General features: G+C 46.6%; 1 protein-coding gene across 1 annotated transcript in view; it reads right to left on the reverse strand.

Moving 5' to 3' along the window:
- LOC100497344 (G protein-coupled receptor kinase 5) overlaps window positions 1–10,564 on the reverse strand; it is a 37,838-nt gene extending 27,274 nt beyond the window's left edge. Inside the window, exon 1 of the mRNA XM_002940348.5 lies at window positions 10,436–10,564. Coding sequence (XP_002940394.1) covers window positions 10,436–10,487 — 52 coding nt within the window. The 5' untranslated portion in view covers window positions 10,488–10,564. The remainder of the gene's footprint in view (window positions 1–10,435) is intronic.
- Between the last annotated feature and the right edge of the window lie 1,523 nt (window positions 10,565–12,087).

Consider the following 12,087-nt stretch of genomic DNA (forward strand, 5'->3'; position numbering starts at 1 on the left):
ACCATTTTTTTTGTTTCATACAAGTCCTGTGAGTGCGTTTTTTTGTGCTTACTATTTATATATATATATATATATATACAGTACATGTATATATATGGGATAGAGCCAGTGACTCACTGTTACTTCACTTCCCGGCAGTGCCCATACATACATACATACATACATACATACATACATACATACATACATACACAAAGGGGGGGTTATTAGTGCTGAATGGGATTGGAAGAGACTTTCCATGGGGGAAGGGGTCTCACTAAATTTTACAGGTTTGTCTATAGGGAATGAGACAGGGAGCAACCCATACACAGAACTGGGGGCTGCACCGTGACACCTTGCCTTCATTATCCAACATTGTAACAGCAATGGCTCCTTTATCATCATCATCACTAGCCAACACCAAACCATTTGTCAATAACATCAGAATTCTGTCACCCTGTATGCCAACACCTGGTACTTACTGGGGCTCAGAGTTCCAACAACTCGCATTTATCCTGGGCACACAGTGCCAATACCTGGGAGTTATCCTGGGCACACAGTGCCAATACCTGGGAATTATCCTGGGCACACAGTGCCAATACCTGGGAATTATCCTGGGCACACAGTGCCAATACCTGGGAATTATCCTGGGCACACAGTGCCAATACCTGGGAGTTATCCTGGGCACACAGTGCCAATACCTGGGAGTTATCCTGGGCACACAGTGCCAATACCTGGGAGTTATCCTGGGCACACAGTGCCAATACCTGGGCGTTATCCTGGGCACACAGTGCCAATACCTGGGAGTTATCCTGGGCACACAGTGCCAATACCTGGGAGTTATCCTAGGCACACAGTGCCAATACCTGGGAGTTATCCTGGGCACACAGTGCCAATACCTGGGAGTTATCCTTGGCACACAGTGCCAATACCTGGGAGTTATCCTGGGAACACAGTGCCAATACCTGGGCGTTATCCTGGGCACACAGTGCCAATACCTGGGAGTTATCCTGGGCACACAGTGCCAATACCTGGGCGTTATCCTGGGCACACAGTGCCAATACCTGGGAATTATCCTGAGCACACAGTGCCAATACCTGGGAGTTATCCTGGGCACACAGTGCCAATACCTGGGAGTTATCCTAGGCACACAGTGCCAATACCTGGGAATTATCCTGGGCACACAGTGCCAATATTTGGGCATTATCCTGGGCACACAGTGCCAATACCTGGGCATTATCCTGGGCACACAGTGCCAATATTTGGGCATTATCCTGGGCACACAGTGCCAATACCTGGGAATTATCCTGGGCACACAGTGCCAATATTTGGGCATTATCCTGGGCACACAGTGCCAATACCTGGGCATTATCCTGAGCACACAGTGCCAACACCTGGGAGTTATCCTGGGCACTCAGTGCCAACACTTTGAAGTTATCCTTGGCACCTAATGGTAGTGCCCCAGCCTATTGAGGTCACTGCTCATACACAGATTTCCCAATTTAGCACATAAGACACTATTATAAGGGGTCATTTATGACCATAAGTGCAGTTGTGGTCCCACAAATATCCCAGGACAAATGCTAGTTCCAGGGTTCCCATTGCGCCCAAATCAATAGGCCCAGCACTCCTGCACCTTAGGAATGAGGCACAGACGCCACTTGGACCACAAATAATGGAAATGCCGCCAGTTGGACGTCTTTAGCCAACAGAGCATTCTGTTATGGATTCTGTCTATAGCATCAGAGCCATTATATGGCACACACTGTACTCCGACTGGCACTGTTAGCACACTTACAAATAAGCCGGGGGCACCAAAACCACTTCAAAGTCCTCTATTTACAAAATGAAGATTGGAAGTAAGAAATAAATGGACACAACTGAGTTATTGTGCATTATAAGCCAATGGGAGAGTTAGGAAGGGGGTAATAGGGGCAAATAACCCCTGATCTATCCAAATACCCCTCCCACTTTTGGGAATGCCCACCCCTGTTAGCTTCATGAATTGGTGCCATCGGGTATTATAAGGCAGTGTCATGGCACAAATACAGCAGCCAATGTAAAGGGCAAGTGAGCCCTCTCCTTGGTGCCCTCCGAGTACCATTTTATTAGTGGCCAACGTCACACAAATGTAGACAGATGCCACCTGGTTCCGCTTTGTGGCGCATAAAACTCCTTCCCTTTCCCATCTGGTGTTTTATTTCCAAACAGAAAGAGCAAAAGTTTGTGTCATAAATACAATAAAATGATATCAGATTATAAAATAACAGATGTGTTTGCTGGGAAATAAAGACAAAGGACGTTGTTTCGGGAGGGGCCCCAGATGCCGCCATGTTGGCTTGGTTTCCTTGGGGAGATGTTTAGACGTTACTGGCAAACAACTGAAAATCTATAAGAAATAAATAATAAAGACCAATTGAAAAGTTGCTGGAAATAGGATATTCTATAACAGTGCTGTCCAACTGGCGGCCCGCGGGCCGCATGCGGCCCGCGACCCCCCTCTGTGTGGCCCCCCACCTGTCTGGCTGCTTTGATGGCTTACCTTTGAGTAAGCATTAAATGGTATCAGTACTGAGATTAACTGCCCCCCCTGTATGGTTCTCACCTCAGATTCAGGCTGTAATCCCTCTGTATTGTTTAAAAATGTAATCCCCTGTGTTTTTCACACCTTTTAATACCTGCATTGTTCACCCCCTGCAGTGTTCCCACCTCAGGCTCAGACTGTAATCACTCCCATTGTTCACTTCTTCACACCTCAGACATAGGCACTGTAGGTAGAGTATGGCACATACAGCCAGCATAGGGCAGGTAGAGTATGGCACACACAGGCAGCATAGGTCAGGGAGGGTATGGCACACACAGGAAGGGTAGGGCAGGCAGAGTATGGCACACACAGTCAGGGTAGGACAGGCAGAGTATGGCACACACAGTCAGGGTAGGGCAGGCAGAGTATGGCACACACAGGCAGGGTAGGGCAGGCAGAGTATGGCACACACAGTCAGGGTAGGGCAGGCAGAGTATGGCACACACAGGCAGGGTAGGGCAGGCAGAGTGTGGCACACAGAGGCAGCATAGAGAAGGCAGAGTATGGCACACACAGACAGCATAGGACAGGCAGAGTGCTGCCTGTGTGTGCCATACTCTGCTTGCCCTATGCTGCTTGTGGGAGGTGAACCTGGCAGGGGTTTGTTGTGGGAGTTTGTTAGCAGTTGGAAATAGCCATTAAATGGTCCCTAAGGTGTGTAATTATGTACTGGGGGTTGCTGTGCTATCCACAGGGGAGGAGGAGGAGGAGGCGGCATATGGAATTTAAAGGTATATCTTAATATGACATAATTCTTTCACATATGAATGATGGTTGATATCCCCACAGTAAGGACCAAGCATTTGGGAATTTGCTGTGCTACCACCATTGTGATAAAATAGGTGTGGTTTGAAGTGGGTGTGGTTTCAAAAAGGGGAGTGGTCAAAACTGGCTTCCATTAGCGGCCCTCCACCATGTATGCTAGAGAAATTCCGGCCCTCGGCACCGTAGAAGTTGGACAGCACTGTTCTATAACATACTAAAAGTTAACTTAAAGGTGAGTTTATTTGGCTCCTTTTGGAAAGGGTTAATAGCATGGGGTTATTTGGTGCCATTAGGGTGGAAGAACTGAGGGAAATGGGGGGGGGGGTGTAATTCTCGCACTTCTGCCTCCCGACCCTGCTGCCAGATATTCAGGTCGTTTTGTTCCAGATAATATTATTTTAACATTTCCAACTTCCTGTGTCCGGCACCGGGTCCTAAGTGCCCCGAGCTCTGCCCCAATCCTGTTCTGCTCTCTCCGAGGGGGGGGGGGGGGCAGGGAGATCAAGCAAGTGAAATGGATTTGGTGCCCTAACTCAGGACCAATGTATCTGCCGCAGAACTGCAGCTCCCAGCACCTTCCCACAGCTCCACCCCACAGACATACAACTTGCTTAGATCAGATTCAATCGTATTGATCAAATGCAGAAAATTTTTATATGGTGGTATCTGACCATGGTGGTCTTCCTTCCAGAGTTGCCCCAGGCCTGTTATTCACTGGGTGGCGGGTAAACCCCCAGCTGGGTCTGGGCCGGTATAACAGATACCAGCATGTTCCCCTGGACCCTCTAGCCACTTTCCATATATTTATGGGGGGGGTTACACCTGCAATATCCCAAGGGACTCAGAAGCACCCCCCCGGCACATAATGGGTTGCAAGGATCCGTGGCATCATGCCAGGAATAACCCCGGATCATCACTATCTGTAGGCAAATGCCACATGGGGTTGGGGGTCATTCACTGAAGGGGCACAGGAAAGCACGGTGCCAGTATGGTAGGAACCCCCCTACTACAATCAGTGCTGATTACTGGGTTACTGCCTGAGTGTCGGAACGGATTAAGACACTGAATCTTTATTTTAAATATTGCAAAATTTGGCTCTCAGAGTTACCAGAGGCAGATCTTTGCCACCCCTAGTAAGTGGCCACTCACTGCCGCCTGGGGCATGACTATAACTGCACCAGCCTGGGGTACTTTTATGTAAATTGTACCTCTTCGGTGCTCCCAGGTATTTCCTGCCCTGCTTGAAGCTCCCCAGGGCGGCACCAGGGGCACTCGTGTGTCTTTTTTCAACCTCAGCCACTATGTTCAGTAATACATTATACCCTCACCCCACTGCCTGGGGGCAAAAGCACAAGAGACCAATGAGACCATACCCTCCAACTACACGACTGGGATTGCTACCAATGGGTTTTCTTTGAGACCATAATACATATTGCACTGCACGCAGGGAAACAGGGATGGATGGGAGAGCACCCAAGGGTCACCCATTGGCCCTTTCATAGATCACCCGGAAACAATATGATATTTGATTAACCTTTAGTATGATGTAATCATTTTTATTCTCAAACATTATGTAATTGGTCTTCAGTTTCTATTTTTTGATGGTTTTACAGTTTTTTTTCAGCAGCTCACCAGTTTGGTATAACAACAGCTATCTGGTTGCTGGGGTCCTATGTAGCCTAGCAACCAGCCAATGGTTTGAATAAGAGACTCCAAAATGAATAGGAGAGGGCCATAGTAGTTAAGTAATGAAAAGTAGCGATAATAATATAACTGTAGCCTCACAGTGCAATAGTTTTTGGTTGCCGGGGTCAGTGACCCCCATTAGGAAGATGAAAAGAGGCAGAGAGGAAGGGAAATAATTCAAAAACGATAAAAAAAAGATAATAAAGGCCAATGCCAAAGTTGGTAGGAATAGGCCATTCTATAACATACTAGAAGTTAACCTGAAGGTGAGCCAACCCTAAGCCACACAGGTAAGTCGGACTGGAAAAAACCCAGTGGGCTCTGCCGATCCCTGACAGCAACATAGGCCCTTCACCCTCACCCCCTAAGAATGTGCCCTTGAGGTGGGCATACGGGGGGTAGCTGATTCGCCTGCTTTAGTTACAACCTATGGAAATGCCAATACTGTGCCCAGTATAAACATGGGCATGTCATTCACCTGACATTCAGTCACTAGCCACAGTGGTATGTACAAAGCCACGGCCAATCACAAGCTAGCCCCATAAAACCGCTATACGCTGCGCTGACAACTGGATATATTTTAAGAGGCATTTATAGCAGCTCAGGTTACAGCGTGACGTGCGTCGCTATGTGCCCTAAAGGCTGTGGCTCCTATAACAATGCCATTCTGGTGCCACAGAGATGCCTATGCCCAAAGACACAGATGCCCGGAATCCTGCAAGGAGAACTAAAGCCTAAAAAAAATGGCTAGAAATGCTGTATTCTATATACTGTACCAGCACAGAGGTGCTATAACAGTAATGGTTTAGGCCTTCACAGTTACCCCCAGCAGCTCCCCATCTTGGATCTTGTTAGGCCATCTTTTTGGCCTGTCAGTGGCACTGCACGTGCTCAGTGGGCTGCTGCTGAAAAGCTAAGCTTAGCGGGTCACAAGAAATCAGAATATTAGCAGAAAGTAAGGTCACATTTGCCATAGAAGCTGCTGCTACAGGGCTGATTGTTAATCAATTCTGATGCAGACTGCACTGATTTCCATGCTGCCATGTAGTGTGTATCAGTTAATTAATTACTAATCAGCCCTGTATTATTGTATATATACAGTATATTGTGAGTGGGTTCCTCAGCTCAGGTAAGTGACAGCAGCCCAGAACATGTGCAGCAGAAAAGAAGATGGGGGGCTACTGGGGGGCTTTTACAGAGGCACTGATGTTCCCTGCTAAGGGGCTGCGGCGCACTTGGGATCAGCACAGAAAACCAAAACAAATGAGCTTTTCTAAGCTACAGGATGGGTTAATTGGGGGGGAAATTCAGGCAGAAAACACTAATGATATAAATAAAGTGCAGTGTGACAGGTCCAGACCTGCATAGCACTGTATATACCCAGCCAATGGGATGGCTCTATATTCTCTATGTGCCCCTGCAACCTCTAACACCGACACTGCTGCAAACAGTGTTATACTGATAACTATCCTAGAGTAGTACTCACATTCAGGGGATGGAGATTATGGGTAGATCAAGGGGGTTGAGATCAATGAACTTAGTTCTGCCTGACCGAATAAGGGGATCAGTATTACGGCCAGATTTAGATCTACAGCTGCATTCACATTTTACTTTGTTATAGGGAAGTCCCTATATCCCCTGGTGTAAATGATAAGGATATTAGCAGTCACTGAGGGGTTCTGTGCCCATATAAAGGCACAAGGCTGCAGGCTGAGTTATACAGGGAACTCTGAGTATCACTCATGTATTATAAGGGATAATGTACCCCCTACTGTAAATGATAAGGATATTAGCAGTCACTGAGGGGTTCTGTGCCCCCCATATAAAGGCACAAGGCTGCAGGCTGAGTTATACAGGGAACTCTGAGTATCACTCATGTATTATAAGGGATAATGTACCCCTACTGTAAATGATAAGGATATTAGCAGTCACTGAGGGGTTCTGTGCCCCCCATATAAAGGCACAAGGCTGCAGGCTGAGTTATACAGGGAACTCTGAGTATCACTCATGTATTATAAGGGATAATGTACCCCCTACTGTAAATGATAAGGATATTAGCAGTCACTGAGGGGTTCTGTGCCCCCCATATAAAGGCACAAGGCTGCAGGCTGAGTTATACAGGGAACTCTGAGTATCACTCATGTATTATAAGGGATAATGTACCCCCTACTGTAAATGATAAGGATATTAGCAGTCACTGAGGGGTTCTGTGCCCATATAAAGGCACAAGGCTGCAGGCTGAGTTATACAGGGAACTCTGAGTATCACTCATGTATTATAAGGGATAATGTACCCCCTACTGTAAATGATAAGGATATTAGCAGTCACTGAGGGGTTCTGTGCCCCCCATATAAAGGCACAAGGCTGCAGGCTGAGTTATACAGGGAACTCTGAGTATCACTCATGTATTATAAGGGATAATGTACCCCCTACAGGAAATGATAAGGATATTAGCAGTCACTGGGGGGTTCTGTGACCATATAAAGGCACAAGGCTATAGAATATATAGTTAATATCCTGCTATATTACAACAGGGGATTTATTAGTTATTTATGATACACAAGTTTTAGTTACACAAGGGAATATTTAAGCACTGATGACATCCCCAAAAACCATTTATAATTATATGTTTATAGTTTATAACAGGTTAATGTTTGCATTATATATATATGTTATATTCCTTCCATTGTAAACATCACACTTTGCTAATCAGCGCCTCCCATAGGAACAGAACCCTATGGATCTACCCATGCCAGGCTACTGAATACAGACTAGGCACGATATTCCCCTTGGTACAGTTAGAAACAATAAACCCACTAGTGCCCAATACACAGTACAGACTGGATATTACACAGCACACGTTACCCATGTATAATAACACAGGCCAGATGCCTAATTGCAAAGTAACAGAAAGCGAATGTGACTTGCAGTACCGCTCTTCACCTGTTCCAGGAGCCCATCCCTTGCATAGACAGTAACAGAACAGCGCCACCACCCACCAATACACTGCCTGAAATATACAAACCTTCCAATAAGGCACCCAGCAAAAGCAATGCAATGATAAACCCTTGTCTAAACTGTATAGACGCAAAGAAAGAAGGGAGTTAAAAGCCAACAGATCCGACCCCCCCAGCAGGAGAGCTGAGTGCACTCAACTGGAAATCTGCATTAATAATGGGCTCTGACCCCCTGGCTCCCCCCAAGTTTGGCCTGGGATTATTCTACATGATTATCACATTGCAGATGTGTGTAGGGGGGGTTGCATTGCCCATTAGGACCACATTTCAGGAAAAGCAGAGCAGACCGTGGGGGGTCCATTCAATAAACTACATTTAAAACATGAGGCCCTGAGATGCAGCCCCCCCCCCCCCCCCCCCAGCTATAAATGGATTAAACAAATGTATCACGCAGTCTGGTACCAGTGCAGCCTTCTCCTCTCATCCACAGGTTCTGGCTGCCCATTGGCTCCATGTTGCCTATAAAGCAGCAAGATGCAGCGCAGCCTGGGAATGTCAGGGACGCGTCTACCCCCCCAACCCCCCCAGGACTTGGAAATAAGCGTTTAATAGCTCCTGGCCCAGCCGGAGACTGCCCCCCACTCCTGCCATCATTTAACTGCAGGCCCCACTTACTGATGTCATGGGGGGGGGGGAGAGGGGCCCCCCAGCGTGCAGAGTGGGAACAGGTGCATCGTGGCTGCTGCAAAGATAGAGACCCCCATTAGGTCTTCCTGTGTCTGTCAGTGCCGGGTAATGTGTGTGTGTGTGTGTGTGTAGTACATATATACCCATATATATCTATATAGCATGTACTCTGACACAGGTACATACATACACACACATGCACTCACATACATGTACATACATTACACACACACACATATTGATACAGCCACATACACAATACATATAGGTACAAAACATAATAGCCAGGCTGTACATACATTACACACACACACATATTGATACAGCCACATACACAACACATATAGGTACAAAACATAATAGCCAGGCTGTACATACATTACACACACACATATTGATACAGCCACATACACAATACATATAGGTACAAAACATAATAGCCAGGCTGTACATACATTACACACACACATATTGATACAGCCACATACACAATACATATAGGTACAAAACATAATAGCCAGGCTGTACATACATTACACACACACACATATTGATACAGCCACATACACAACACATATAGGTACAAAACATAATAGCCAGGCTGTACATACATTACACACACACACATATTGATACAGCCACATACACAATACATATAGGTACAAAACATAATAGCCAGGCTGTACATACATTACACACACACATATTGATACAGCCACATACACAACACATATATTTACAAAACATAATAGCCAGGCTGTACATACATTACACACACACACATATTGATACAGCCACATACACAATACATATAGGTACAAAACATAATAGCCAGGCTGTACATACATTACACACACACATATTGATACAGCCACATACACAATACATATAGGTACAAAACATAATAGCCAGGCTGTACATACATTACACACACACATATTGATACAGCCACATACACAACACATATAGGTACAAAACATAATAGCCAGGCTGTACATACATTACACACACACATATTGATACAGCCACATACACAATACATATAGGTACAAAACATAATAGCCAGGCTGTACATACATTACACACACACACATATTGATACAGCCACATACACAATACATATAGGTACAAAACATAATAGCCAGGCTGTACATACATTACACACACACATATTGATACAGCCACATACACAACACATATAGGTACAAAACATAATAGCCAGGCTGTACATACATTACACACACACACATATTGATTCAGCCACATACACAATACATATAGGTACAAAACATAATAGCCAGGCTGTACATACATTACACACACACATATTGATACAGCCACATACACAATACATATAGGTACAAAACATAATAGCCAGGCTGTACATACATTACACACACACATATTGATACAGCCACATACACAACACATATAGGTACAAAACATAATAGCCAGGCTGTACATACATTACACACACACATATTGATACAGCCACATACACAACACATATAGGTACAAAACATAATACATGCCAGGCTGTACATACATTACACACACAGGGGGGCCCCAAACAAGCAGAGGAGAGTGGGTGTCATAGTGGCCCCTGATGCTGCAGATGATGGGGTGGGTGGGCTGCACTGTTGTTAATGGCAATAGGAAACCCATGACAGAGGGGCTTTGCAGGACTGATGCAGAGAGGGGTGGGAGGGAGAGGCGAGATGTAGCAGGGCCGCTGCACCCCCATCCTCACCCTACGCCGGCCCCCCAGCTCTCTTACCTTCTCTGGCTTTCAGCAGCACCGTGTTGGCAACGATATTTTCCAGCTCCATTGACAGCAGCTGCGGGAGTGAGAGGGAGCGATGCAGCAGAAGCAGCGGCAGCAGCAGCCAGAGGCAGCGGAGAGGAGGGAGGGAGAAGGCAGGGGAGGGGGAGAGAGGAGGTGAGAAAAGGGGGGATGAGGGGAGAGGAGCGGAGAGTCAATGGGGAAGAGAAGAGCTGATTTGGAGGGTGGGGGGCAGCGGTGCAAAGGGCAGGGGGTGCTGGGGGGCGGAGGGAGGGGTTACAGGGAATGGGGAACAGGTGACAGTAACGGGGAGACTGGTTTGGGGGGGGGGGGTCACAGTGTTATGGGAAGAGGTGAGTATACTGGGTAAATGGGGGGCGAAGGTGAGTGAATGGAAGGGGGTAGGTATTTGGGGGTGACGGGGGGAGGCAAGCAGGTCAGGTGATTGACAAGCAGAGAATGGCAGTTTCCCCAGCAGCCGGTAAGGATTGGGGGAGGGGAGCGGCAAGGCGCAGGGGGGCACCCTATAATGAGACTGCGCTCGCCGAGACCGGGATGAGAGTGCCCTGGGGTGCCACACACTGGGGCCCTACATATAGCCAGAGCCTGGGGGGTAGGAGGGTGTCAGGCAGAAACAGACTGTGCTGTTGGGGCAATTAGCGCTCAGTGCTGTGAATCTCAGGACTTTCTCTTCCAACGCGCAGGGTGAGAGCCATCAGGGGAGTCACACTCTGTGCCCTGTAAGTGGCCCATAGCCGGGATCATTGTGCCAACCTCAAGTAACACTCTGTGCCCACAGCTCTGACATCACTCGCACTGGCACTCCCCCTGCTGGCACATAGGCAGTACTGCAGCGCTCTCACTGTCAGCTCAGATCTGGGGCGCATTACCTAATTACCCCCATGTATTAGCACTCGGTCAGCTCAGTTGCTTTTGTGCCCTGTGGCTGCCCCACCACCAAACTTGGCTCCCTGCTATTTTATTGCAACAAAGTAGCACAGACATTCTTTAAAGACTTTTGCTGCTACTGTGTGTGCTTCAAGGGCTGCACCCCAGTCTGTGGGATGTTCCCCTATTCTGGATAATCTGCAGCAACAAATCAGAAGCTTCCTTTCATTAATCTGACTGTGTTAGACAGGAAAAAGCTCACTGCTGATTGGATACTGTATGAGGCAAATATTGTCCCTGTCCCTACATAACCCTTACTATTCCTGTGTGTTGTGGGATCATTGGCAGAGCGAACTGGATAGGCCAGCCAAACCATTCACCCAAATGCCAGCTTGACTTTGCAAGTGTCAGCTCCAAAGGGAATGCTGGGAATTTCTGTACATTTCCGCTAGAAACCTTTTAGGAGAGAATTATAGTATTCAGGAGAAATGGACTGCCCTTCCTCACACTACTAATACACAGAAATAAATATAATACAATATTAGGGTTAGAAATTGTCTTTTGTAAACAAATTGTAGCATCAAAACTGGATTGTAAGCTCTTGGGGGTAGAACTATTCTGTAATTTATTTTATAAACCATCCCCATTTATATTCTGAATTTATTTCTTAATGGAACAGTGATGCTGTGGGATCCTCTTGTGGAAGAGTCAGTGTTGCCTAAATATTGGATAATATACTCCCTCCTATGCATTATATG

The sequence above is a fragment of the Xenopus tropicalis genome, chromosome 7 (genome assembly GCF_000004195.4).
Source record: "Xenopus tropicalis strain Nigerian chromosome 7, UCB_Xtro_10.0, whole genome shotgun sequence".
In the NCBI taxonomy this organism is placed as follows: domain Eukaryota; kingdom Metazoa; phylum Chordata; class Amphibia; order Anura; family Pipidae; genus Xenopus; species Xenopus tropicalis.